Here is a 25,459-nt window from a genome sequence, read left to right as displayed (position 1 = left end):
AAGAGAGAAAGCCCTTGGTGCTGGGTCACCCAATCGTACAAATAGACGGACTTTTTATTTTTTTTTTATTTTTCGTAGCCCAACAAAACCACCCCGGCAGTTAGCACGTGACTTAGTCCTAGATTAAGGGCAGAGACCAGGCAATTTACATAGAAGCTACATCCTGCTTAACATCCTTCATATCATCTTTAAGAGCATTATTGACTTCCCGAACCATGTACGAGTCTGCCTTCTGCATAAACGCTGCTTTTCGATCACCTTCTACGATGCCAGTTTCTGAGTTTAAAGTCGGAATGTCAGTAAGGAAGCTGTGTCAGCGTTAAAATCATTTAGCCATTCCGATGTCTTTACCTTTCAAGCCGTTAATTGTTTCCTTCAGGACTTTCATAGCTGACGTACGAATGGCCGAATATTTCATATTAAATAAACTAATCCAACACGATTCTATGATTGTGTCAGCCATATCGCCTGTCCAACACTGCTTGGGTATTCTTTGGACAAGTGTGTGCAGGCTGTCTAGAACGGCTAGTTGCACGTTCCATACGAGATTGTCAATACCAGACGTCAACATAGTAATTAGCGGCAGAATCTCGTTCTCTGATAATAGTGTCAAGCAATATAGTTAATAAGCTGATGATCGAAGTCTATTTGTCACATGTCGCTGCACACCACCTGTCTACTTACGTTGATCTTTAAAGATATCAGGACGGAAGGCAGCAAGAAGAGCTTTAAACGCATTGGCTTTGATCAAAAGAAGTAATGGTCGATCATTCTCCTCATCAAGTTCTTCTTCTTCTATGTCGAGATTGCATAGAGGTTCCAAATAGCCAAAGGCATCGTCGTAGACATCCAGGCGGTCATTGAATTTGTCCAAGAAGAGCGTTAAGGAACTGAGTGCATTTCGTTTGTACGATCGATTGTTACGTTTACTCTCTCGTTTCATGATCTTGAACAAACCAGGTTAATAAAAACATATCATTTTTTAAAAAGGTCAGTATAGGATGGATTTTCTTACCTGGTATGCCTCATCCAAGGATGGGCTGGTATTGCCGTCAAACCAAGCAGGAGATGAAAGGCAGAGTTGCACAAATGCATCTAGCACGGTTTCCTTGCCAGCCCAGTAGCGAGTATTGAGAGTCGACACCATAATTGGCATGACTTTGTTGACGTGGGCTCCAAGCGCTTTGCCCGATGTTTTGCAGAGATCGGCAATTGTCAGTGCAGCTGTCTGCTTCATTCTCCAGTATGGTGAGTTGAGATGAGGATGCAGGAACTCGATAATTTCATCCATGTATAGCGTAACCATGCTTCTCGTGCCTATAATATAATATTTAGTACAAACAGTCTTTACCGTTGTGCACTCTTCTTCATGAATAGCACACAATACCTGATGTAAGACTTTCCCAGGCTGTCTTCCAGCATTCAGCTGTAGCCTTGTCGGTGTCGTGTTCACCGAAGAAGATAACAGGGACAACTTCGGAGGCAATAGATTTCATTCTATCTGGAGCGAACTTGCACATTTCTCCAAGGGTGATGGCACTAACAATTCGAGCATCGTCATCTGCGTTAGACATAGAAGAGTGTGAGTATTTTGAAGCCGGCTACTTGATGGTACGAGATGAAATCCTTACCGTCTTCTTCAACATAAATCTTTTGAATATGCTTCAAGAATGCAATGGTCTTCTGCTGGCTGGAAAGTTGGCACACATAACCGACAGCAGTAGCCCAAGACTTTCGAATAGTGGCATTTTTATCCTGGACAGCACCTGATAGTGCCTTTAGGAAGTTGTCTGCAACGGGCTCGAAAGCGGATTTCCTGGTCATACACATGGACACAATGAAACGTGCGCATCCAGCCTACAAAAACAGGTTACTATCATTCGTTCCATATGCTAAGTATAATTTGAACATGTTACGCACCTTTGTGGGAAGGCCTGTGCCTGTACGGATGATATGTAAAACTCGCGGAGATAGCTCACGCATGACTTCTTCATCAATTTGCTTGATGCACTGCTCGATACCTTCCATCATAGGCGAGTTCTTAGTTCCCATCAAGCGGGCGCTATCGAGCTATAACACAAATTGATTGATGAGCTTTGCAAATTTCAAATAAAAAAAACAAGAATAAAAGATAATGCTCTACCTGGTCTTGAGAGATGTTATAGCTTTCAGTGTGGAAGCTGAGGTAGTTGAGCTCTTGGGGTTCGAGAGCTGAAGGGAATCGAAAGATTAGCATCAAGCAATATCAATCAAACGATCGAGATAATCCAGTAATAAATGGTTACATACATGATAATGATTGTAGCAAAGTGTCAACAATAGCAGGAACATGGGGCCGCAAGAGAATAGCACCAGTCTTGCAGACTTGCAGAAGTGTGTTCAGTGTGAACTTTTGGATGTCGGCAGCATTGGAAACAATACCCTGCTCAAGCAAGTATGGGATGACAATGTTCATAACCTTTGCACCGTCTTGTTGGGAGACTACTGCCGGATCACAATATCTCACTGTGAGTCGACTGAGGTTCTTGCATGTTGCTAACGCTGCTTGACGAACGGACTCTTTCACATCATCAAGAGCTCTGAAACACATCTTCCACAGTACCTCTAAATAAGGCTCTAGTTGATATAGATGTCGGCCTTGCAAGATATCCGTTACAGCTCTACAGCTGCCTTCACGAACTCGCCACAAGCGATTGCCCAAACCATCAATTAAATCATCCATAATCTGATCGTAATATTGGTCGACACTTTTCTTTGGATCTTTCACCAAGGTTTTCCAAATTTGCTTCATCGTTTCATTTACTTTCGGGTTTGGATCGAATTGGTAGCGGTAAAGTCGAGGAATGAGTTTGGACAGATAGGGTTCAAGCTCTTTCTCTGCATGCGCCATGAGAGACTGGAATCCGAAAGCAGCTCCTCTTCGCGATGCCCACATGACATTGTGGTTGGCGAGGTTCATGAACTTGTAAACCAAGTCTGGCTGATTTAAATCAGATGCCAAAGAGCACAATTCCTTATAGGTGGAAATACTTGAGCCGTCTGGGGCATTGCCAACAGCACCATTTTCAAAAAGCACTGTATCCCCTGTCAATGACTGAGCCTGGATTGTACGTCCTTCAGTAAACGTTCCAACTAGAGATCTAAGCAAGTCTTCCTTCATTTCCTTGTCACCACTCTCGTAAATAAGACCCAGACAGTTTGACGCAAGTTCCTGTGTAAAGTCTATAGAATACATACATTAGCCTGAACGTACGTGTATGATGAATTTAACTTTGCTTTGTTGTCTTACCATCGCGATCAGCCAGTAGACCTGACAGAGCTGTGTGAATACGTGGGAAGTAACTCTGAAAATGATAGAATTAGTCAAACTCTGCGCACAGTCTATGATGAAGATGATCAACACTGGCGCAACTTACCCTGACAAGCTCATTGGCCTTGCAAAACTTGACCACACATAATATCCAGGTACATGCAGCTTTACGATACCAAGCTTTTGGACTAGTGATGTATTTTGTGAAAATAGTGTCAAAGAGTTGCTCCAGGATGATTTTGCGACGCTGGATCTCCTCATTGTCCCATATTACCGGGTCCGAAACGTCGCTGATATCCTTGAACTTGATCATAGCTTCTGAATTCCAGCCACTCACAATGTAAGAAAAGGCTTCACCAGCAGCAAATGCAAGCTCTACTTGTTTTGAATCGGCCGAGTCGTATACAACTTTCATCACAAAATCTAAGAGGTCTCCTCCGTCAACCAAAGACATGCCAATATTTCCAAGTGCCAGAAGTGCTCTCTCTTGTAGTTTGTTCTCTTGGGATGATTTGACAATGCTTGCAAACTTGTGAATAACTTTACGTTGTGAGATATCTGGTTGATCGACCTCCATGGCGTGATCTTCTTTAGGAGTAGATACGGTCTTTCCATCTTCATCATCCTGGGCTGTGCCTCTAGGGAACGGAAGTTCAGTGAAACGCGCAATTTCTTGTAGAGCCTGTTCTGCAGCAATAATAAAGACAACATTGGAGACATTTTGCTGGAGATGAAGTTGACTAACAATTGCAGCCACGGACTTCTTCATAATGTCATGATCGACTTTGCGCCCTCTGTATAGGCATCGAGAAAGGAGGTATCCCACACATAGGATTGAGCCGTGCTTTCTGTTGAGCCCTTCTTGAGATGTAGTACTCGTTATTGGCTTTTCCGCAATCTCAGTCAGCTCTTGCAAATTGCTTTGAATAGTGGAGTCGGAGACATCTTCTTCACTGCCAATGATTCCAAAGATATGAGCAAAAGCTGCTCTTGTTTCAACCTTGGGAGAGGCAAGGAATTCCTTGAAGAAATCCATGTTTTCTGAAAACGATTTGGATACACTTGAAGGTCCAAGGGAGATCATTTCAAGCAGACAGGTTGACGCTTTGGCATGTAATAATGCATCTATTGGTAGACAACATCGGTCATTAGTAGGGGTCCATTGGACATACTGCAATAAAATACTACGCCTACCTTGAACCTTTTGATCGAGTCCGTTTTTTATCAAAAGTAAATATTTCTCCAGGGCTTGTTTCTTGGGGCTATCGTTGCCTTGATTCCACCAATCGTGAACTAAAGCCGCGAAATTGCTGCGAACGACAGGACTTTCCGTCATTCCATCATCAGCCTTCTCTTCAATGGTATCGTCGATGACAAGGTTGTCCCCATTTGCTTCAACAACTAGTATAGTCCTTAAGAATTTTAGAATTTCAGTGTAAACTTCGACTGGATAACCATGTACGACTGGGGTCTTGGAGTAATAGCCATAGTTCTCGTTAGGGCGATGACTGTGAATATACTCGATCATCTGCACAAAGTCCGGGAAAACGGATGCTGGATAGGAAGTTGGGGTTTGAGTAAATTCATTATCGTGATGTATGAATGGTCGGAGGCCCTTTGACGCTTCATCTCGGACTTCAAGTTTTCCAACCGTAGCCGATACTCCCAACAAGCAAATGTATCTGGCAAACACAGATGAAAATGGATAGATGGCATTTGCAAACTTGAGTGCAATATAAATGCTGCTAACGTTATGCTGGAAGGTACCGTGAGTACAATTGATGCTAACAACCATGTTAAACTCGCTGTTTACCTTTTCAACGCTGGATAGTACTAGCTCGTCAATCTTCGATCTGACATCGGCGGGGGTTTCATCGCTCTTGTAGACATCAATCATGGATGACATAGCGTCTTGAATATAGACACAAACGTTTTTGGGTTCCTCTTCGAGGTTTTTGAAAAATGTCTCCAAAACGGATGCATCATTTCGGGCAACACTAGGCACTGCAAAGGTCATGAGTACCAGGTTATGTGCTTGATAAAGATGCCTACATGAAATGCTTACCTTTCTTTGCCACTAATCCGCATGCAACATAAGCATAGCCTCTCACTGCCTCCGCTTCTGTTAAACCGAAAGAAAGTAAGTCATCTGCATATCCAGCAGTTTATAAATTGTAGTCATCCACCATACCATGTCCACGAGCGCCTTTGGTAGTTTCAATACATTTCAGCAGCCCAGATATGATGACGGGTGCAGTAGGTGCCAGTTTTGTAGAATCAGCCTAAATGGGTATTAGTGAGTTATAATCTAGTTCAGGGTTGGCAACGTCACCAAAGATGTACATACCATGCGTGCCACCCATTGGATGAATGTCATGGCCGATTGTTGAAGTTTACTGGATGTATTTTCACCTAGCAGTATAACATGAGAACCAATGTGACATGGTAGAATTAAAGAATATCAGCACACACCGTATAATCCATCGAAAAGGACCATGACAACTTGTGCAGCCATGTTGGTGGCCAAAACAGATCGAGTCAAATATTGTACCACTCTAAGTTTGATGGCTTTCGTTCCAGGCTTCCTTGCAAACTTGACAGCTGTGACTAAGGGTTAGTTATTGATATCCCCCATAATGCAATATACAGCCGCTTACCGTTTGCATTTGGGGCCTTGGAGCCCAGGTACAGTGTGTAAAGGCCAGCGACGGTTTGAGTGTTTTCATAGTCGACATTAGCCACCCAGCGACGCAATCCATCTTCGCTTGACATAACGACTCCATCATTTGGATCACAAGCTCCAACAATGAAATGATTCAAGCGTTCTCTATCGACAAATGTATCAGTCATGAGGAACTTTAATATTCCAAGCTAAATTATGCGACAAACCAGTGTTCGTTAGCTTCCACCGATAACTAGAACACATGCTGAAGATATCTTACCTTTGCATCTGATAATCTGGACGAAGTCCAAGTGACCTTTCCATCCCTAGTAACTTCGGATACGGCATGCGGACTTAAGCCATCTGGAATGACGGAAACTGGTGTGTTTTCAGTTGGTGCAGTTCCGCTATGCAGAGAAGCAAGTTCTTGAGCTCTTCGCTGCCGAAGTTCAGCTGGTGATTCAGATTGTAATTGGTCACCTCTCGCAGCATCCCTCGCAGCTCGCGCTTCCATAGCTGCTCGTCTTTGATCATTAACAGTCGGTGGATTGTAAAGCATGACATCCAAGAAAAACGCTAAAATAATCTTGAGATCTGCTTGGTTCTGTTCGAATTTGAACAACTCTGTTCGAGCAACTCGGTAATCTGCAGGTGCCATCTTGAACTTGTTCAAAACCTAATTTACATTTGTTAAAAAAACCCACAAAGTGATGCGACATTGTATATGTTTATCTTTGTCACTTACAGGCAGCACCATATGTAAAACTGTCATCCGTTGCGGTACAGGACGAGCTGCTATTCCCGGTAAAAGTTTGGGGATGAATGTTGCCGCTTCGTCTGCTGGCAAACGGCTATAAGCCATTTCCAAATAAATGATGGTGAAGTTTTTGACGAATACGCCAACATTGGGGTCGTTGAATTGATTGAGCAATGCCTCAAAGGGAAGTTTGATTTGGGTATTCGGTTTGACTCGCTTGTTGATGTGAGCCAGTACAACGGTGACCTTTCAAGGGGGTTCGGTCAACGCTTGCACAATAACCTCACAAGGATTCTTTAGCTGAACATACCTTCTTTCGCACAACGTCACTTGTGCTGCTCATCTTGAGCAACACAGGAACAAGAAAGTTTCCAACATTCTTCTCCAGTTGTGCATCTGTCTCTGCCACTGCTAACCGCAGCTCAACAGCCTCTGTCATGCAACGAATTAGAACCAGCTTTAATGTACAAAGAGACAGTGCGTCATTTACCTAAAAGCTGCAGCTCATTATTGTTCATGATTGAAATTTCGAAAATAAAAGGGAAGTGAGCTGCTCGATAGGCAGGCACTGAAGCATGACAATTAAAAATTTGAACACGCAGTGTACGCGTGTACAGTGAGGTAGCACCTGTATACGTACACACTGAACATTCTGAAGCAATGACACCAAATGCTACATTTTTCTGCCTTTTCTAGAATACAGAGGACAGCTTTTGATGAAAGTACTTGACTCCTTGCTAACATCGTCTATAGAGCCATGTCCATATGTACTTTTGTGGGGTAATGATACAAAATTTAGGCACAACTATTTCGTAAATTGAAACAGTACTCTGACAATGACGCTCACAAATTCGTACTATTTGTATTCATTATTGTTCTTAGAGGAGCAGCTACTCAATTTTAAACGTCTATGTACATCAACGTCTGTCCATTTATAACCAAGAAGAATATCAACTAAAAGAAAAGTATTAATTTGTTGGATGTCAGTTTTTGTTGTAATATTACGACTGGGACCATCTTTTCGCTTTTGTCAAATACTTTTTTCGCTTTCCAAATTTAAAAGGGCACATGGGAAATGCTAAACTCCAACAGCATCATGAGACTGAAGAGTACGAATAGCTGCATTTTGCGCATGGTGTATGACTTCTTGCCAGTATGGATGTTCCAAGTCCTTCAAGCAATATAAGTTTCTGTTCAAGTGAGACAACATGACTCCTACAAAGCTGTTTCCGAAAAAAACCATTTAAATATACTGTAGCATAAATGGTTTTCTAAATATCCACCGGGAATTCATACCTGTCTCCAGCTCCAGTGACGCTCTTGATTTGGTCGGAACGAATTGCATGCGGTTTAAAATACCGAAGAACTGGCTTTCCATTTGCTTGCCCTGTGATTAGACATCCATGTTCTCCAAGTTTGGTAACAATGACTCGGAAGAAGTTTGAAAGATGGAGGGCGTATGGGAGGCATTCTATTGCAGTGTCAGGGAGGCCTGTGCAACTGTTAGCCATTCAACTCTCTGAGTCAATCTTTATGCCTTCAATAGGGTGTCGCTTGATGACTTACCGTCCAGCTGATGCTTGGTTAATTCACTCATTTTGTATCTTTCTTCTACTTCAGGTAGGACTTCTCTTGCAGTGTTTGACATGGCGGCCAGTTCGTGCTGATTGGGTGATATGGACTTGAAGCATCCAGCCGTTAGAGTAGCAGTGTCTTCGAAAATCTTTAGAGACTTTGGTATGGATGTTGGTTCAAAATGGACTAATATTACCGTCAGCATAAGGACCAAAACAAAAAGATAAAGTAAGTAGCAGGTGCGTACCTGGTATGTTCAAATTGCTTGCAATGCGGGCTGTATCACATAGCACATTTGGTTCTAAATTGCCATCACAGCATACTAAACTTGGCGAATGCGACTCCAGGGCAGCCAGGACCTTGATGCGCATAAGCTAATCAGATGACAGCATTTATGTGCATAATTATCTTCTTGTATGCTTACCTGACTAGATGTGATCATCTTGAAAACATTCATATCTGCCACTGCGCTAATTAATTGTCCATCAGGTGAATGGAGAGCGTTGTAAATCTGGTACAACATAATTAAACAAAAGACCAATAACCATTCTTGAAAAATGACACCTACTGCTGTGGTCTCTCCACCATATTGACGTATACCTTCCACTCTCTGAAAGTTGCAAATGGAGAGAATTATTTCACGGTGCCAAAGGCGAGACGGCAGAGTTACTCCAGTGGAGCAATAAACCATACCATGCCACTTTTCTTGATGCCATCTATGAGTATTTTCGACGCAAGATCACTTCCCACCGCCGAAACGAGCAATGTATCTGTTCCAGACCTATATGCTGCCTCAGCAACGTTACGGCCGACACCACCTAGATTCTGGCGCACAGTGCCTGGGCAAGATGTATGGAGGAAGGAGGAGGGGGATTTAATATCCACAGCTGTCTCCATCGCAAATGTGCTGGTAATATCCATGACAGCCCCACCAACAACCATAAGCTATTCACGTAAATAATTATAAATTTGTATATCTGGGTGTATAAATTGGCTAGTAGACATACCAACGGTTCGGACTTAGTCCCGACTATGCAATTGAAATAGAGAAAGGTTATACACAAGTTTGACTGAATGTTTGACAATCCAACAATAATTACAGTGCCGTATAATGGGAAATCTGTTCAATACTCTTATAGAATGGTAGCTCGACATGATTAGGCTAGGCATTAGCAGATCGGGATCAGGTAGAGGGATGGTCCAAATTGGATCCACCACGTGCACTGGCTATCAAATTGCTCTTTACCAAGAAATCCGATTTCTTGGCCGTTGTTCCACTTGACTCACCATGCCTTATACTGGACGTGACATTGCATTGTTCGTAATTGCATTTTTCTTTCCACCCATCGCCGTATGGATTAGAAGAGGAATTTGCTCCACTGATTTTCTTATCAACGTCTGCTTGACCTGCTTGGGTGCCAGTATGTATCTCAACAACTTCCGTTCGTTTATCGACCATTTTCATACTAATCATGCTATCTACACCGCTACCTAGTTCCTGGAATCATCCACGCCTTCTATATTGTACACAAGGTATTTCTATGAAATATTCATGTCGTTTTGGCATTCAATTGATTTGCTAATGTATTTTATCTGCTAGTACAATGACTACTTTGAAGATATTGAATCAGGCGGTTTGGAGTACCAACCTGTACCAACTCATGCACAGGACTCAGTATCGTACGGAGCTACTAATAATGCAGGTATGTTCTTTTTATCTTTTACACCGCCATACGTTCCCAAATGTCATGCTCATTGTTATGTGTCTCAATAGAATAAATCGTAGAATTTTAGCTTCAACTACTTTGATGCGGTAATTTGCTCATCTTGTGTATCAGTATCCACGGAAAGATTATATTCTCGTAAATTCAAAAAATAATAAAATCTATTGTGTGCCCTTTGGCTTGAGTATATTATCCGGATGGTCGTAAGCTAATGTAACAAACTTGGTGTGTCGTCCTTGGCAGACTAATGCAATAGTAGAGGATAACCATCAGAACAAACTTCATGGCTGCCGTAACAGTACAAAATTCTTACCTATCTTGCCGTCTGCGCTGACATTGATTTCAGTGAACGCCAAGGTTCTTCCAAGCTTGACGCATTTAGCATCCTAAAAAAATGTGAACTTCATTAGTCCCATGTGACAAAACCCCACTTACATGCCTCTCTCAGTGATAAATACAGACCACATTCATTGTTTGCCCCAACTTTGCACTAGAGACGAAAGTGACATTAAGATCGGTGCTGACACCAGTGGCGAATAAACCCTTGGAAGCTAGGGCCAATGAACCTCCAATGTCGACCTAATGATAGTGTCAGCTAAATGCAACTGGATTGTGCGACAGCCCTCCATACTCACCACTGTTGACAGGAGTCCACCGTGAACAGATTTGAGCCTATTCTGTAACATCAAATGCAATCGTTGGTGAGCGCTTTGAATTGAAGTGTGGGAATAATGATGACAGTCTCTGCAAAAAAGGTATACCAGATGATGCTTCTCCACTTGGAATTGGGCTTGAACGCTTCCGCTATCTGCACTGACAATTTTCAGCTATAATAGAAATGTTTAGCATACCGGTACTTCTGCTACCTGAATAATTTTGGCACGAGAATGACTTACCCCAGACAAGCAGTGTGCGTCGAAACCACCTGCATCGTGAAAATTCTAAACAATTGACATGTGTGATTCTTCTCGGTCTTACAGTCTCTCTACCCATTCGCCATTCCACATACCTTGAGTACTCTCTGCACAAATGGGGCAACCTTACTACCAGTTAGCGGTGACATGTCAAAGGATCGTGCTCGAAGCAGAAATGCACCAAAGTCGGAGCTATCAAAGTGAGGTCAGGGCGGAGAAGAAAGTGGAAGGCTCCAACCAATGTTGGTCCACAGTTTATATACAAAAAATTCATAGAAAGAGGTAGGTCTATACTAACTTGCTTCACTAAAAGCTACGCATCATCCTCTTCCGTATCGCGATCGTGGGATCCTATGCGCCCACTCTTACGATTCATGTCCCGCTCTCCTAGCCTATGTTTCCGCTTCTCATTTCGATGTGAAGAGTACGAGTTATCTTGCCGTGAAGTATAATCTTGATCGTCTTTCAATGACAACGCCTATGTGCAGAGAATGAATAAAACATGGATGTTATTAGCATCAGTCTCATTTGATAAGCGAATGGTGTTGCAAGTGTTATTTAACGGTCAAAAGAAACATGAACGAAGCAGAAAGGAAGTACAAGAGCTATGATTTTGCATTGATGGGTATCAAAAGAATGACAAAAGTAAAGGTGAAATAATCCCCTTCAAGAGAAAAAAGTATAGACAGAGAACGAGAGAGGGAGGGAAGCTTGCTGCACGAGACTGGCTACTTGCTGTCCCAGTCCATATGCCTCACCTTTTGATAAGTAGAAGATGATAATGAGAACAATCGGTCAAACTCTGTGAACTTTTGCTTCTTCTTATCTGGTCGATTGGTTAAGTAGCCATCAAACCCTCTTATGATATTTCCGTTTTGCTGTGTATCCTCCAAGTAGGAGCCTTCAAACAAATAAATAGAATGTTCCAAATTTGCCTTTGAGAGGTCGGAAGAATTAGCCCATGCGAACACATTCGGCTCCATAAAACAAAGAATCAATGCTTACAAGGTTGTTATCGACTTGTTTCTTGCGGCTTAGAAGAGCTTGTAGCTCTTGTTTGGCTTCTTCGTACTTTTGACGAGTTGCCGGTGAGTTTTGAGGCTGCGGTTGCTGGATTAGCACGGTTCATTGGACAGTGTTAATTACCATTGATGAGAGCATAGCATACCTGTGTTGCATTGGCTTCATCTTTTGCTTCTGTCATTATGGTTCGCTTGTTAATGCGTGTCAATGGCGGGATCGGTTGTGGCTTACAAGGCTGAAATTTTGGATTCGGGGCTGTGTTGCAAAATTATAGCGAATTGAGCTTGGCACCGTTACTTAGAGTCGCGCGTCGTTATTCTTCCCAATCTGACAATGTCAGCATCTCCCGACCCTTCGACCACACCAACTATCAGAGTGGAAGAGCCAGAAGCTACCATCGAGAATGAGCCGTTGTCAAGCCCACAAGTCCCCTTGTCACCGAGTCAGAACGAACTTGGAACTGAAGACCAACAAGATACAGAAGTAGACCTAGTCAAGGAAGATAGCTATGAGGCACCAGCTGTAGAAGATATCCCAGAAAATACGTCAGCCGGATCAGAAGATACCGCTATACCTTTATCAACAGTGGACGAGATAGATAATAGTCAACGTGCCTCGATGAACGAAAGTCCTTTGTCGACATCCATGGCCGATTTTTATCGAGGAAAGTCTATTCTTTTGACTGGTTCAACTGGATTTCTGGGGAAATCGATATTATGGAAGTTGGTGGATTCTTTTGGGGCGGAAATAGACAAGATATATCTTTTGATTCGCTATGGCAATAACAAGCGCAAGATTGGCGGGCCCCATGAAAGACTTCAAAGTGAGATATTAAATAACCCAGCTTTTACGTCTCTGAGAAGAAAAATTGGCGCCAACAAATTCGATACCATCATTAAGACTAAAGTCATACCTGTTGCCTGCGACCTGATATCCCCAGAGCTGTCTATCTCACCTGAAGATAGAAGCAGCATCATTTCTAATGTCAATGTCGTTATACATTGTGCGGCTTCTATGGATCATGACGAAAGGCTGGATCTTTCTTTGGAGACAAATACGTTGGGCACCTTACGGCTGATGGATTTGGCTGACGACTGCGAGAAAATGCAGGCTTTCGTTCACGTTTCGTCTGCCTATGTCAACTCAAATTTACCCGATGGCGAAGTGCAAGAACTCGTTTACCCTGCCGGTCTTGAAGACCCGGAAACCCTACTCAAGGAGATCGTGTCGTTGGAACTTATGGATATCCCGAAGATGACACAAAGGATATTAGCAAATTATCCGAACACACATCTTTTCACCAAGGCTCTTACTGAACAATTAATTCTGAAACGAGCAGATATCAACCGAGCAGATGAGGCTCAAGGTGGTAAAAGCCAATGGCCTATTGCTATTGTACGACCAACACAACTGGCAGCTGGTATTACGGAGCCACTGGCCGGTTGGGCCGATGGATTGACAGGAGCAAATGGCACGATCCTACTCTCCGGAAGAGGGTTCCAAATACTTCAACCCAATCAAGGGGATTCAATTGCAGATATTGTACCGGTTGACTATGTTACTCGCATCATTTTGGGAGTCGCCTCCAAAATACAGGTTCCTGGTACTGAATTCTTGCTACCATATGCTTATGGCAACCGTAACAGCGGTGAGCAACAAGACATTTTTCCGCATATATACCAAGTTACTGCCGCCCCATTGAACCCCATCAACTGGAGAGAAGTATACGATGGCATTCAAGAGTACTGGATGAGGACAACAAGCGTAGTACTTCCCAAGTCTCAAGATTACTTTGTCAGTAATAAGGCCATGTTCAAGGCCCGCTTCTTTATGAAATATCAGCTCTCCAACTCCTTTGCAACAGTAGCGAACGCTGTTGTGACCGGTGATAACAAGAGCCTGAACACCATTGCCAAAATGACCAGCTATGCGACTAAAATATTGGAAGCGAACCAACCCTTCATTAAGCGTACCTGGGCTTTCAGCAATGGAAATTTATGGGAGATACAGAGACATTTAGCAACTGAAACTGCATTCAACGTTGATGCGTTTGGAGAGATGGATTGGCATAGCTACATCGAGCACTATAACCATGGCATGCATCTGTATGTAGCTCAAGAAAGTCAAGGACTCAGATCAATAAGCGCTCCTCCTGGTTGGGACTGTGCAACTCACACAAAGATGATTGGATTTCAGAGCTTGGCCATCGATAAACAAGTTGAATCCATTTTATTTAGCAGCACTGATATAGAGAAACGATCTCAACGAATGCTGGCTCAAGTCATACTTTCTTTGGAAAGCACTGATCGTCCAAGAGATAGGCGAATGGATGATGAGTGGGTAGCTGATTTTGATACCAGTCTTGACGATTGGTGCCATGACGATTCCGAGGTGCTCAAGGATGGTACAACTATCAGCGAACGTGGTAAGGAGTTGGGCAGATGGAGAGCTCACATTGGTGACAACGATGATATTGTCAAAGTCATTGTTTTGAACGATAGCAGAGTTGGCAACAGTATCAAGCAAGTAAGTACAATGTTTTGGTATCGGCTTATGGCTCACGCTGTTATCATGTAAAACTCATGTTATCACATCTCAGATCACCGAAAGTTCAGGGGTGCCTCAACAAACGGTAGTTGGCGAAGCAACCAAATTGTTTCAGAGGATGAAGGAGAGAACTCAGCTGGCTTATGTTTGGTTTGCTGGACATTTCCTACACCTGCTTCTTCAAAAACTCTTTGAGAATGTTCACATACGAGAAGCAGATGTCGCAATAGTAAGTATTGTTCAAGTAAGTCTTAACGCATACGTTTATCGTTACTGACCGTTGCTACCTAACCTTACCAGCTCAAGAGAGCAATTGCTGGCAAAAAAGTTGTTTATGTACCGACGTCTAAATCGCTGGTGGATAATTTGGTTGTGTGGTATCTCACTTTGCGATACAAACTACCAGTTCCGGCTATAGCCTGTGATGAAGGTAGATAGTATGATTCATGTATGCTTTACTGTGGGAGCCCAATCAATTGACATTCGTGTTTGAATCTAGCACTTGGACTCTTAGGACCAATATCGGATGTTCTCCGCATCATGGGAACGTTTTTCATCAAGCGTAACCCTGAAAGTCGATCACCACTTAACAATGCGGTTACAGCCGCATACGCCCAAGTCATGCTTCGAGAGCACGGCGCACTATCCTTCATGCTTGAAAAGGCGAGATCCCGAAGCGGAAAGTTTCAAAAGGCATACGATGATGGTCTTGTAGGCATGGTGCTTGAAGCAGCTCTTGAAAAAAATCAAGAAAACAGTAACGCTGAGCTAAGTCCCACTTCACCCTTGACACCCATACCGTCTGAGAAAATTTTGGACCAAGATGTAGCATTTGTTCCTATCAACATTGTCTACGAAAGTGTGCCGGAACTGTCAGTTTTGATCGATCAAGTTCTCGATCAACACCCTACAACGAATACCAACACCTTATCTGTTCCTCTGCTGGTTACCAAGCCAAGTGCAGCTTTGGCAGGTCGACACAAGGAATCTGAGCACCATCATAATGGAAAATATGGCCGCGTTTTTGTCAATATTGGCGAATGCGTCAGTGTGCAAGAAATCGCTGAGAATGCAAAGGTGCAAAAGTCAGCTGCTTTTGATACCAGTAAGGGTCTATCGTCGCTTTCCGAACGAGTCGTCAAGGCAATCCAACGAGGTCAGCGTGAGAGCGTGGCCATCAGCCCAGTCTCTTTGGTGGCAGCCATTTTGCTCTATGGAAGAGCTAACAATGGTATCTCACTTGGCTGTGTAAAGGACCATATGGAGTGGATTCGCACGGAACTTAAGGAGAGAGACGTCTATGTTGATTGGCAAGATGGAGAAGATATTGAATCTGTGATTTTTTATTCCCTCCGGATATTGGATGGCCACAAGAACATTATCATCGAAGACAAGCGGGTTTCAGATAAATCGATCATTCGTGTTGTCGATCATGCTGACAATGTGTTGGCGGTGTCATATTCCGCAAATCAACTGTTGGACTATCTGCTGCCGGACTCTCTCTTCTCCATTGTCTATCTTTCTTTCCCATCCAAGACTGTCCCTCAACAAAAGCTACTTGAACGATTCCAGTTCTTAACTAAGCTTTTCCGTCTCGAGTTTGATTTTACATGGGATGAAGAGCAGGTAAGAATGCGGTGATCAAATTTCACCCACATCACAAGTTTCTCACTCTCTGCATTATAGATGTTTGATGAGCTGCTCAAACGCTTCCAAGATAAAGAGATCATAACTAAAGTTGAGGGTCAAAACGATGTTTACAACAGGGCGGTAAATTCAGAAAGTGATGAAGCAGAGCATGAAAAGATCTGCTTACTTGCATCTCTACTATACCCAACACTTGACTGTAAGTGTGTACCAGAATATGTTATACAATATGTTCCATAACTCAACAAGGTTTCTCTTTTATAGCCTACTGGATCACCATTTGCTCATTGTCTGCCCTCGAAGACCTCCCATATATTCCTCGCAAGCTTGCACCTATCCTCACACAGTGGATTGCAACTCATCTTATCAGTGGACGCCGTACCTCCTATAGAGAGGTTCTCTCGACCGAACTTAGCGGCTATGCAGTGGACGCATTCTTGGCTTTAGGATATATAAACCAAGTTCATTGTAAAGAAAAGCTAACACCAGATGCTCAAATACTTCTTTTGGAACTGGGTATAGTAACCAATGAAGATCTCTTGACGGCTGCAACTATAGAGCAAGAAGTGAAGGACGACGGTGCATCTGAAATTGAAAACCTGCCAATTTCAGAATCACAGCAGGTAAGGCTACAACCAATTTACATTAATGTTAGTTTCCGAAAACCATTGATCTTACAGGCTAAACGATTAAATGTCTTTAGGAAACATTGAAAGCAGAGAGAAAGGAGTTGGCAGATATTGCAGCCAAGGTGGAAAGATTGTCAAAGATCTCACAGCTTTGCAACGACATCGAGCTTTTACGTTTCGATGCTGCGTCTCACTCTGAAAATTATCATCAGAACGCCCAAGTTTTCCTAAAGTGCCAGCGGCAAATCAAGAGTATTCTTCGTGCGGATCAAAGTTATGCTGCCCAACATGGTGTACCTCTGTCGAAAGAAGAAGACGATATGATCCAGTTGGTCTATGCACTTAAAATGTCTTCTCCCAGTGGTGGCCAATCCAAACAAACACGAAGGATATCGGAAGCATACAACTTACACCCATAAAATATCATTTTCATTCAAATAAACCCCAAAGATATCATGTTCATACATTAATTTCAATATTGGCAGGTTTGGCGACTTCTTTGCCTGAATGATTGAACGCTCGTACTTCAAATTCCCATGTACTCCTTTTTTCTTGTACCAAAATACCAGACACTCTAAATGCACAAGTGAAAGCTGTGCCGAGGAATGACCATCGGAATGGCTTGAATTTTGGATGCGCTACCATATCGATGTCGCGAACAGGCCGAGCATAAATGGCAAAGAAATAGACGTGATCCCAAATCTTTGACGAAAACTTGTTTGGAGTCGAGGGAGCATCCACAAACTTGATATTCCATTCCAACGTGCAAAATAGCAGCTTATGTTTGCTAGTTCCGGATGCAGATATAGCGTGTTGTGATGGCAAGTCCATCTCATGGACTGATCGATCCCATATGTGAATGTGCGGAAATTCGAAGGTAGGAGGAGACATTGGCTGGTTGTTGATGCTAAGTGACCCTAAAAATGCCACCAAATCAGTGGTAATCCGCTGTGCCCGTGGCTTGTGGAGCACAACACCAACTTCAATTACTTTCCAATCAGCATTACCATCACCAGAGAATTTAAAGGTTCGTGTCTTCGATAGCCACTTATTCTGAGTTTCCGTTGCACACATAGAAGGATTGATGATAACTTGACTCTCGGCATTGCTCTGGATAACGTCACTTTCGATGATCATGTAAGTATCGGAGGTTGCTTCCTGCGATGAATTCAAAATGTGTCGCTGAGTAGCATTTTCAGGTCGAGCTACGCGAATGTAGATTCCAAAAGATATGTTCTGTTCGACGTCCTTCACCGTATATTGAACTCGACAAAATTCACCAAGCGGCATATCCAACGAGTAAAGGGGTATCATTTCTGTGGACCATGCCATGGCATTCTGACCAAAAGCCTCATTGATGTAGAATCCAAGGCTGGAACCTCCAAGGTATGCATGAGCCATGGATACTACGTATCGAATCATTCCATTGGGTTGTTTTACATTGGGTTGAATACTTTGGTGCGAGATATGCGACCATTTTTTCAGCATTTGTCTCTTCAAAACACATATTAGACGTGGGGATATTGTGATCAACCCAACGGAGAATCTCTTACCTCGCCAGCAATGTTGAAAACGTCCCCATAGCCTCGATCAAAGCATGTAAAGAAAGTTGCCGTCGTTGACGCAGGGCGCGAGGGTACAATGTCACTAATGCCATACCTTCGGTTATCTTGTATTTCTACTGTGGTTGGTCCGGCTGTAGATCGTTTCCGATCAGTAAAGGTTCATAATTTCATATGTTGTTGCAAAGCTCTTACCCTCGAGACTAATGATCTCGTTTTGCCCCAGCAGAGGATATTGCGAGGGCATGCCACCATACCAAAGTAAGGAATCATTGATAGAAAAATTTTCGGCTCCCAAGAACTCGTATGTCCAAGCAGGCCCAAAAATAGCAGATGACAGATTGAACTTTGACGCCTCTTGTACACCCTGAATTGTATCGTGAGTTGTGAGAAATAAGATAGTCCTGTACAATGTTAGTACTTACTTTCCACGTCTCAAAGCCAGAAGCAAAACTACCACGACCCCAAACATCGGAACCCATATAGACTTCGTTGCTTTTGCGTCCCATTGCTTTTGCCTTCTCAAATGCTGCAGCTGGCGTATCGGCTTTCCAACAATAATTTGTGAAGATGCCATCTGTAACATCAAAAAATCCGCTGTTCATATCATTCAGGGTATTCTGCCACTTGATGTCTCCATTCTTGGTCATGGAGTCGTACCATATTATCTTAGAGTGTGGTATCCGTTGATGCAACTTTTCTGTAAGGTACCTCAGTAACCTTCTTAACCTTAGTATCTCCATCCATATAATACACTTGGATAAAACAAATTAACTGCTTTCCTTACTTTACCATTTGTTGTGCCTTATACTCTGCCGGCAACGGAGATGCCGCAAATGGACTTTCGATGTTAATGAGCCACCCATCAAATTTATACTGTTCCGCAATTTCAACTAGAAGGATTGGATGAGAACGAAACATTTGACCCCATTCGATCCATAGTGGCTATCAAATTACCGAGTTTGTCTGCATAGTGAGGATTCCACATATCGCTCGATGGCTTTTCTTTGTCAAAATCTGCGTCTTTGGATGGACCCAAGAGAAACTTCTCCAGTTCCGATACGCCTTCTTGCCACTCAACAATAAAGGTGCCAAGAGATAGAACGTTGTTTCGATGGCACGCGTTGGTGAAGTTCACAGGGGGAATCGTGATACGGTGGTGGGAGAAACTAGGAATCGTCGTTCATGAGCATGTTGCCTTTTGGTATGTTCAGCAGCAATAGAACTTACTACACGAATATGTCCACCAAATGCCACGTCTGGCAGCTCCATATTGTCTCATAATCATTTCCTTGCACCATTTCATCCTCCCGATACCCTTTCAGGAACATATCAGCCATTTTGCAGTAAAGTCTGGCCAAGTCTATACCAACTTACCGCCTGCCATGTCATGGCATAGCAACAACTTTGATTTGCCAAGATCCCTATCAGATTGATCTTGGCGATATGGCACTGTAGCTATGTTGAAGATATCAGCAGCTGATGGCAGCCATTCATCGACTTTTTCTAAAGAATCTATTGGCTTGGACTTGGGTGCTTTGGGATCGGTTGAATCATAATGTGAGCTTGACGGCATTACAAACTTAGACAAGAGGATGGGACAGTGCAACTGCTTTTCAGGTCGGGTGACTTTTCAAGTTGCTCATATTTGAGTGATTTAATGCCACTTTGCGTACCTTGGAGATTTTCCCGCTCAAAGCTATTTTGCCTCTGGTTTAAAATATCGCATTTTTTTCATTCCTTTGGCTTTTCGATTTAGCAGAACACTTCAAAACTGCTTTTAAGATAGCGTATGAGAGAAAAAATACAATACTAATTCTAAGCTGTAATAGAGAAAGCAAAAGAGCAGAGTACAGTAAATAAAATAACAAAATTAAAAGCAATGATAGCCTTTAATTGATGCCCCAGTGTACTCAATCAAACCTACTTACAACAGCATGAAGCACATTTGGCAATGAAAGAACATTTATTCCTGTCATAGGTGGTGATAGCAAAATTCGTTCCTTATCTTTACCAGCTTTTGCTTGTTGCTTTAGATCCGTTCGTCTATATGTGAAAAATACCATCCGAAATGCAGATCTCTACAAGATGGGAAGAAGTTGTTAAATTGTGATTATTACCTCACCTAACGCTACCCAACGTTCTGAAAACGCTAGAAGCATATACAATGTGACACATAATGCTACAGTGAAGAACTACTAGTATAACAGGGAGAGTACTATTAAATGTGTAATGTGGTGTGGTTTGGTTAGTTATAGCCTTTAGCTAGGTATAGCTTTTAGCTTTACAATGAGAAACTTGTCGATTGTCTACGAAAAAGATGCAGGAAAAAATTGGCGGCGGTGGTTTCAAATCTTTTACGCCAAAAGAAAGAAAGAAAGAAACGTTAAGCATGATTGGTTTAAGGTAGTAAACCAATGCTTCTCGACAAATATTTACGATCCATTTGCTTCAGGTTATTACCATAGAATCAAATGGTAATGCATTTTGATACAGCAGCAAGAACTTGGAAAGAGGCTTATTATGAGTAAAGTGGGCGATCCCCCTATCAGGTAATCAGATTTTTTATTTTGGTGGACAGTATAAAACTATTGCTGCTCACCACCAAAAGAAAACAATAGAATATTCGTTCGGAGTACTCAAAACAACCTTATATACATTGGTAAATGTAAATGTGGAGGAAGGAGGAACATCTTTGTTGGATTCTTTCTAATGATGGAAAATTGATGTTTTATAAAATTCAAGAAGCAGGGGAAGCAAGCATCTGAAACGACCTGAGGCCAGCTAACGGTAATGCTAGAAGGGCGGACGAGGTATGTATGGAACTGTAAGATCGATTGGCTGCATGGTTACACAGTCCTTCGACAAGTAGCTTATTTACGCAATCGCAGATGAAATTGCGTGCTGAACCAAATTTACCAGGTAAACCGCTTGCAGCTTTCTTAATCTCCTTCGATCTTCTAAATGTCTTGCCATGCCAACTGAATCTACTCGACTTATTTCCGAATCACCTACACAGTATTCGTCTATACCCACCAACACATCGAATGCATCGCTTTTTCAACCAGACGTCCCGCTCAACCTTAAATTATCTACACTATATACCCTCTATGACCACGTCTCAGTGTCCAAAGTACTAAAAAACCGCGGGTGTGTAGCAAGGGATCATTTAGGTAACATATAGTTCTATATATTTTTTTATATCATAAAAGCTCCAATGTTCGACAAGTATACCTACCATTGCCAATGGACTAAATCCAAAGCTCTTCTACAGCCAATGAACGAACATATCTCGCGTATTTGCGCACCAGTCTTGCTATGATATCAACAGGTGTAGGTAAGTACTCCTTTTGAAACACATGGTACATCATATTACCTCACATCTGTTCAAGCTGTCTAACACATGATCTGCCTTCCTCATCTGCGTTTGTCTATATCAGCTGTTACGCAGCTATTCAGGATGAACAAGACACATCCTGACAAGTCTACAGGAGGAAGACTGTTAGGAGGCTATCTCATCTTACTAGGCATAATAGTCCTTCTATTTGCCGCGATTCGCTTCTTTCACTGTCAAGAAGCAATGACTAGAGGCGTGTTTCCTGTCATGAGCTCAGTGGCCATCGTCACATCGGTGCTATTGCTGACACTGTGCATTTCAATGCTATATCTAAATTGATAACAATGCACAATTCTATTGCGAAGACTGTTTTTGCTATATACCCGTGCATTATTTTTAGCTTTTATTGCTTGTTTCTTTGCAGCACACAATCTCCACCATTACGGAATTTGAAATAATCATAACAACCACCGCATCAAATCTCATTCAATCTCCAAGCCACGTTCTAGTTTGTAAATAAAAATGCAAATCTTTAAACGTGGTTTTATTTCATGAAAAAAAAGTGTTTTGTAGATACTGAATCATATGTCACATTCATCCTGTGAGAGTGACATTGATAAAAGTAGCGTTTTTTGTCTAGCCAAAAATGAGACGAAGTAGGATGTAGGATGTACTTCCAAGGAAACGGCAGGCTGAGAGGAAGGCAACAGACCAGAAAATGAAAGTCAAATAAGGATTGTAGGACATTTGCGCGTTCGGGTTGTGTTCTGCTATGTATTGTGTGAATGCGTCAGAAGACATGGCCACGATGAGCAAAGCGTTAGAGAACATCCAGGAAAGAACAAGTCTGGTACGGAAAAGCTTGTAGTAATCTTCCTGCTTGGTCTTTGCGTCACGATGTTCAACTTTTTTCACCTCAGGCACTGCCAGATCTCGAAGGAACTTTTCATAGTTGGAATTGATGTCCTCTCTTTCTGTTGGTACCTCCACCTTGATGAGTTTCTGACCGTCTTTACCAGTGGTTGCTTCAGCCGCACCCAAAGACTCTGTTTTGTTATCACCCTTTGTACCCCAACTGTAATAATCGCATTAGTTAGTAACTTGTCGAAGATATATTTCCATATGATAAACTGACATACCTGACATCGTGTGTGTTACAGAATGCGTAGACCTATTATAGACGACACATGTTAATGATCCAGTTGTGGAGCTTAAACCCACAGCGGTCAATTGCTTACCATGAGGATATTGACATAAGAGGGCAAGAGTGCCAAGTATTGAATGAATGAAGTAAACATGTGCCATGGCTGACCATACAAAAAGGATGAGAAGAAGTAAAGAACGTAGGTTGATCCAAGGGAGATGATGATATCACGGAATGCTGGAGACGTTTGGAACAACGTGTATGCATTTTTCCATCCAGATACGGATTTTGGCACAGTTTGCCAAATTGTGAAACCAGCAACATACAACATGACCAACATGAGGATAGCAAAGATAACGACACAAATCCAGTAGATTGTCTTTGAACCTTGTGGACGATTACCAAGTGCCGAGATAACAATGATGATGATAACCATTATATAAAGCTCACGCAAGAATGTAAAAGCGATGTTGCCATGTCCGTAGAATGGATCAGGGACGGTAGTTGATTGTGTGACTTCTGAAAGTTTGCCGTCCACCATAGTCTCGTAAGTAGTTGGAACAGATGCTTTTGTGAGGAAGAAGAAAGTAAGGTAGAAGTTGCCCTGTAGTACATAAAGATTGTTTAGTATGTCTCCTGTATTGAAGTCGAAGATTGTTAATGAACTTACCAGTGCAAACCAGTTGAACACCAAGTTGATAAAGTTATAAATGAAGAAAAGGGTCATCAAGAATTTGCGCCAAAGATTTTGTCCACTGGTCCAAATTCGATAAAAGTGGTAGGTAGCAAAGAAAGATGCGAAGAAGGATCCGTTCAGCCAGCGTCTACGTTGGGAGATGAATTCTGCCAAATTGTCTGGGACATCCGTTTCAGCCTTGGCTGCCTTGACATACTTGAGAAGCCACTGTTCTCCCTTCTTTGCCACTAATTCGAAACAAAGAATACGATCTTCAGCAAGGTACATATTGGCTTCAAAAATGCCTGCATCGGCTGCGCCTCCGTGCAATGCTTCACCCTTGAAGTAAGAAGATAGTGGGCCAACACCGGGAGCAATATCTTTCAAAGCTTTGTAACGATAAGCGGAGAAAGCACCAGGCAACACCGAAATGTAACCGAAAACAGATTCCAAAGGCTTGTCGAGGATATTGGACATTTTGTATTCGAAATTCTGGGAAGCAACAAGTGGGTTGATGAGGTTGCTCCAACCCTTTCCAAGTTCAGCACAGATTTCACCACAAGCACCACCAATGTATGGAGCACGATCAAAAGCTGATGTTTCATTAAGTTAGTCGATAAGAAAATTCCAGGTAACGCAGTACTTTAATTGAATCTTACCTTTCCACAAATGGTATAAACTTGTACCGCTTGGACGTGTACCGACATCCAATAAAATACACACATTGGGATTCAAAAGAGGAGCAAATGCTCTGAAGAACCATCTATGAGAGTTTAACTTCTTTGCGTTCTTCTCTTTGAGACAAAAGACGATCTGAATAGGGACACTACCCTTATCAGATCCAAACATTTTGCCAGTCTCTCTGTCCACCATGACCTGCGAGGTGTACTCGTAAATGTGTGCTGTTACAGCACGACCGACAACTTCAGTTTTAGCAATTCCTTCCTATTATGATATCGATTTGTTAAGCAGTTGAAATCAGATGGTGGTAGAATGATGTTAAAGCATGAACAAACCTGATAAACACCCATGGCACCAAGAACTTTGAGAACTCGAGGGTGGATCTTAGTACGACCATCAGCTACTACGCATACAGTGATCTTTTGCCAGCCATCCGGACCCCAAGTTTTACTCTTTGTTCTTGAGCACAAGTGGGCAATATTTTTAATAACGGAGTTCATAGTCTTGAGGAAAAGTTGATCGTCTTCGTTGTACATGGTCTGGTGAAAACATTGTTAGTTTTTTGCTTTACTTGGCATCCGACGTACTCAGTGACTTACCATAACAATGAAAAGCTCGGTCTTTCTGCCATAATTGTGTGTTCTGAGAGTGTATCTGTTTTTCAAAAAGTCATTTGGGTCACAGGTAGCAGCTGTGTAACGCATATGGGTGAACTCTTCTCCTGTAGTGTATTTCACGTTTCTCAGAAGCTTGTCAGGAACAGGACAGTCGAGAACAAGATTGCCTTGAGTAAGCTCTACATGGCGAATTGTCTAGAGTAAACATGGGAAAACAAGCAATTAGTCGCAAATTTGGATAGGCTAAGGATCAGTATTTGTGTGACATTGCAATGCCCGTAAAAAAATAAATATATACCTTTCTATAACCCAGTTTTCTAGGTGGTTGCTGCATGCGATCATGCTCCATGTTGACACGCTGATCTGGACCATTTCTCTCCAGCGGGTGGTTGTAACCACCACCACCACCACCACCACCACCACCGCCGCCATTAAATGGTGTTGAAGATGGTTGCGGAGCAGAGTGTTGAAGTAACCCAGCGCGGTCATCATCAAAATAGCCATTTACATGTGGAGCATACCCTGTTGTAGGTGGGCTCGTGTATTGACGCTGAGGTGGTGAATGGGCATTGTAGGGTTGTCCTTGGGGTGGGTAGCGTGGGCCAGGCGATGGGCCAGGTGGTGAGTAGGGGCCGTGCGTTGCAGGATACGGGC

The 25,459-nt window shown here is 42.6% G+C and overlaps 9 protein-coding genes across 9 annotated transcripts; 3 read left to right on the top strand and 6 right to left on the bottom strand.

Annotated features, from left to right (window-relative positions):
- Positions 1-33: 33 nt before the first annotated feature.
- On the bottom strand, positions 34-7,280 carry K450DRAFT_216489 (uncharacterized protein). Its single transcript, XM_051584865.1, has 22 exons — positions 7,220-7,280; positions 7,040-7,161; positions 6,718-6,975; positions 6,253-6,648; positions 5,968-6,181; positions 5,783-5,911; positions 5,658-5,722; positions 5,502-5,592; positions 5,376-5,432; positions 5,124-5,314; positions 4,505-5,066; positions 3,417-4,435; positions 3,290-3,344; positions 2,290-3,222; positions 2,144-2,211; positions 1,921-2,070; positions 1,632-1,857; positions 1,388-1,561; positions 1,016-1,317; positions 685-946; positions 352-597; positions 34-276 (listed from the first exon to the last, which is right to left on the bottom strand). Exons 1-22 carry the CDS (start codon positions 7,245-7,247, stop codon positions 146-148), a joined length of 5,679 nt encoding a protein of 1,892 aa, XP_051449457.1. The 5' UTR covers positions 7,248-7,280; the 3' UTR covers positions 34-145.
- Positions 7,281-7,566: 286 nt separating this feature from the next.
- K450DRAFT_216476 (uncharacterized protein) lies at positions 7,567-9,512 on the bottom strand. The gene is made up of 8 exons (XM_051584864.1): positions 9,405-9,512; positions 9,312-9,334; positions 8,998-9,249; positions 8,729-8,914; positions 8,552-8,663; positions 8,296-8,490; positions 8,026-8,221; positions 7,567-7,952 (listed from the first exon to the last, which is right to left on the bottom strand). The coding sequence occupies exons 1-8, from the start codon at positions 9,472-9,474 to the stop codon at positions 7,808-7,810; spliced, it is 1,179 nt and encodes a 392-aa protein (XP_051449456.1). The 5' UTR covers positions 9,475-9,512; the 3' UTR covers positions 7,567-7,807.
- Positions 9,513-9,552: 40 nt separating this feature from the next.
- Positions 9,553-10,290, top strand: K450DRAFT_216472 (uncharacterized protein). The gene is made up of 4 exons (XM_051584863.1): positions 9,553-9,725; positions 9,800-9,837; positions 9,905-10,007; positions 10,079-10,290. The coding sequence occupies exons 1-4, from the start codon at positions 9,593-9,595 to the stop codon at positions 10,081-10,083; spliced, it is 279 nt and encodes a 92-aa protein (XP_051449455.1). The 5' UTR covers positions 9,553-9,592; the 3' UTR covers positions 10,084-10,290.
- Positions 10,190-11,091, bottom strand: K450DRAFT_194901 (uncharacterized protein; the record flags this gene model as incomplete). Its single annotated transcript, XM_051584488.1, has 7 exons — positions 10,190-10,272; positions 10,342-10,414; positions 10,491-10,607; positions 10,664-10,705; positions 10,790-10,855; positions 10,925-10,969; positions 11,038-11,091. 7 exons carry the CDS (start codon positions 11,089-11,091, stop codon positions 10,190-10,192), a joined length of 480 nt encoding a protein of 159 aa, XP_051449454.1.
- K450DRAFT_216463 (uncharacterized protein) lies at positions 11,000-12,224 on the bottom strand. Its single transcript, XM_051584862.1, has 4 exons — positions 12,111-12,224; positions 11,948-12,043; positions 11,701-11,877; positions 11,000-11,420 (listed from the first exon to the last, which is right to left on the bottom strand). Exons 1-4 carry the CDS (start codon positions 12,144-12,146, stop codon positions 11,256-11,258), a joined length of 474 nt encoding a protein of 157 aa, XP_051449453.1. The 5' UTR covers positions 12,147-12,224; the 3' UTR covers positions 11,000-11,255.
- A 4-nt stretch (positions 12,225-12,228) lies between these two features.
- K450DRAFT_216459 (uncharacterized protein) lies at positions 12,229-17,060 on the top strand. Its single transcript, XM_051584861.1, has 6 exons — positions 12,229-14,491; positions 14,565-14,741; positions 14,813-14,942; positions 15,012-16,138; positions 16,199-16,358; positions 16,424-17,060. Exons 1-6 carry the CDS (start codon positions 12,299-12,301, stop codon positions 16,870-16,872), a joined length of 4,236 nt encoding a protein of 1,411 aa, XP_051449452.1. The 5' UTR covers positions 12,229-12,298; the 3' UTR covers positions 16,873-17,060.
- Positions 16,858-20,049, bottom strand: K450DRAFT_216450 (uncharacterized protein). Its single transcript, XM_051584860.1, has 9 exons — positions 20,027-20,049; positions 19,728-19,886; positions 19,581-19,668; positions 19,308-19,519; positions 19,138-19,243; positions 18,776-19,070; positions 18,546-18,717; positions 18,342-18,484; positions 16,858-18,282 (listed from the first exon to the last, which is right to left on the bottom strand). Exons 2-9 carry the CDS (start codon positions 19,735-19,737, stop codon positions 17,248-17,250), a joined length of 2,061 nt encoding a protein of 686 aa, XP_051449451.1. The 5' UTR covers positions 19,738-19,886; positions 20,027-20,049; the 3' UTR covers positions 16,858-17,247.
- Positions 20,050-21,290: 1,241 nt separating this feature from the next.
- Positions 21,291-22,185, top strand: K450DRAFT_295975 (uncharacterized protein). Its single transcript, XM_051593621.1, has 3 exons — positions 21,291-21,523; positions 21,625-21,687; positions 21,791-22,185. Exons 1-3 carry the CDS (start codon positions 21,325-21,327, stop codon positions 22,024-22,026), a joined length of 498 nt encoding a protein of 165 aa, XP_051449450.1. The 5' UTR covers positions 21,291-21,324; the 3' UTR covers positions 22,027-22,185.
- Positions 22,186-22,199: 14 nt separating this feature from the next.
- K450DRAFT_216446 (uncharacterized protein) lies at positions 22,200-25,255 on the bottom strand. The gene is made up of 8 exons (XM_051584859.1): positions 25,104-25,255; positions 24,788-25,048; positions 24,524-24,727; positions 24,167-24,452; positions 23,502-24,100; positions 22,926-23,435; positions 22,827-22,858; positions 22,200-22,762 (listed from the first exon to the last, which is right to left on the bottom strand). Exons 2-8 carry the CDS (start codon positions 24,890-24,892, stop codon positions 22,324-22,326), a joined length of 2,175 nt encoding a protein of 724 aa, XP_051449449.1. The 5' UTR covers positions 24,893-25,048; positions 25,104-25,255; the 3' UTR covers positions 22,200-22,323.
- Positions 25,256-25,459: the final 204 nt, after the last annotated feature.

The sequence above is a fragment of the Umbelopsis ramanniana genome (genome assembly GCF_025399195.1).
Source record: "Umbelopsis ramanniana AG unplaced genomic scaffold K450scaffold_1, whole genome shotgun sequence".
NCBI classification, from domain to species: Eukaryota; Fungi; Mucoromycota; class Umbelopsidomycetes; order Umbelopsidales; family Umbelopsidaceae; genus Umbelopsis; species Umbelopsis ramanniana.
Note: the sequence above shows the minus strand (reverse complement) of the source record. Positions and strands in the feature narration are given on the sequence as shown.

Excerpts from the sequence above, each read along its gene's own strand:
- K450DRAFT_216489 (XM_051584865.1), bottom strand. The coding sequence starts at position 7,247 with ATGAACAATAATGAGCTGCAGCTTTTAG. Across the intron at positions 6,976-7,039 it reads GTGACGTTGTGCGAAAGAAG|GTCACCGTTGTACTGGCTCA; the intron begins GTATGTTCAGCT and ends CCCCCTTGAAAG. Across the intron at positions 947-1,015 it reads CCTTGGATGAGGCATACCAG|ATCATGAAACGAGAGAGTAA; the intron begins GTAAGAAAATCC and ends GGTTTGTTCAAG.
- K450DRAFT_216476 (XM_051584864.1), bottom strand. The coding sequence starts at position 9,474 with ATGCCTAGCCTAATCATGTCGAGCTACCATTCTATAAGAGTATTGAAC. Across the intron at positions 9,250-9,311 it reads GGACTAAGTCCGAACCGTTG|CTTATGGTTGTTGGTGGGGC; the intron begins GTATGTCTACTA and ends TTACGTGAATAG. Across the intron at positions 7,953-8,025 it reads GTCACTGGAGCTGGAGACAG|CTTTGTAGGAGTCATGTTGT; the intron begins GTATGAATTCCC and ends TTTCGGAAACAG.
- K450DRAFT_216472 (XM_051584863.1), top strand. The coding sequence starts at position 9,593 with ATGCCTTATACTGGACGTGACATTGCATTGTTCGTAATTGCATTTTTC. Across the intron at positions 9,726-9,799 it reads CTTGACCTGCTTGGGTGCCA|TTCCTGGAATCATCCACGCC; the intron begins GTATGTATCTCA and ends ACCGCTACCTAG. Across the intron at positions 9,838-9,904 it reads CCTTCTATATTGTACACAAG|TACAATGACTACTTTGAAGA; the intron begins GTATTTCTATGA and ends TTTATCTGCTAG.
- K450DRAFT_216463 (XM_051584862.1), bottom strand. The coding sequence starts at position 12,146 with ATGACAGAAGCAAAAGATGAAGCCAATGCAACACAG. Across the intron at positions 12,044-12,110 it reads ATGAAGCCAATGCAACACAG|CCTCAAAACTCACCGGCAAC; the intron begins GTATGCTATGCT and ends CAGCAACCGCAG. Across the intron at positions 11,421-11,700 it reads CATCTTCTACTTATCAAAAG|GCGTTGTCATTGAAAGACGA; the intron begins GTGAGGCATATG and ends CTCTGCACATAG.
- K450DRAFT_216459 (XM_051584861.1), top strand. The coding sequence starts at position 12,299 with ATGTCAGCATCTCCCGACCCTTCGACCACACCAACTATCAGAGTGGAA. Across the intron at positions 14,492-14,564 it reads TTGGCAACAGTATCAAGCAA|ATCACCGAAAGTTCAGGGGT; the intron begins GTAAGTACAATG and ends ATCACATCTCAG. Across the intron at positions 16,139-16,198 it reads TTACATGGGATGAAGAGCAG|ATGTTTGATGAGCTGCTCAA; the intron begins GTAAGAATGCGG and ends TCTGCATTATAG.
- K450DRAFT_216450 (XM_051584860.1), bottom strand. Across the intron at positions 19,244-19,307 it reads TCACTATGCAGACAAACTCG|TTGAAATTGCGGAACAGTAT; the intron begins GTAATTTGATAG and ends CAATCCTTCTAG. Across the intron at positions 18,485-18,545 it reads CGAGATCATTAGTCTCGAGG|CCGGACCAACCACAGTAGAA; the intron begins GTAAGAGCTTTG and ends AACGATCTACAG.
- K450DRAFT_295975 (XM_051593621.1), top strand. The coding sequence starts at position 21,325 with ATGCCAACTGAATCTACTCGACTTATTTCCGAATCACCTACACAGTAT. Across the intron at positions 21,524-21,624 it reads TGTAGCAAGGGATCATTTAG|CCAATGAACGAACATATCTC; the intron begins GTAACATATAGT and ends GCTCTTCTACAG. Across the intron at positions 21,688-21,790 it reads TATGATATCAACAGGTGTAG|CTGTTACGCAGCTATTCAGG; the intron begins GTAAGTACTCCT and ends TGTCTATATCAG.
- K450DRAFT_216446 (XM_051584859.1), bottom strand. The coding sequence starts at position 24,892 with ATGCGTTACACAGCTGCTACCTGTGACCCAAATGACTTTTTGAAAAAC. Across the intron at positions 24,453-24,523 it reads GTGCCATGGGTGTTTATCAG|GAAGGAATTGCTAAAACTGA; the intron begins GTTTGTTCATGC and ends ATATCATAATAG. Across the intron at positions 23,436-23,501 it reads TGTTCAACTGGTTTGCACTG|GGCAACTTCTACCTTACTTT; the intron begins GTAAGTTCATTA and ends TATGTACTACAG.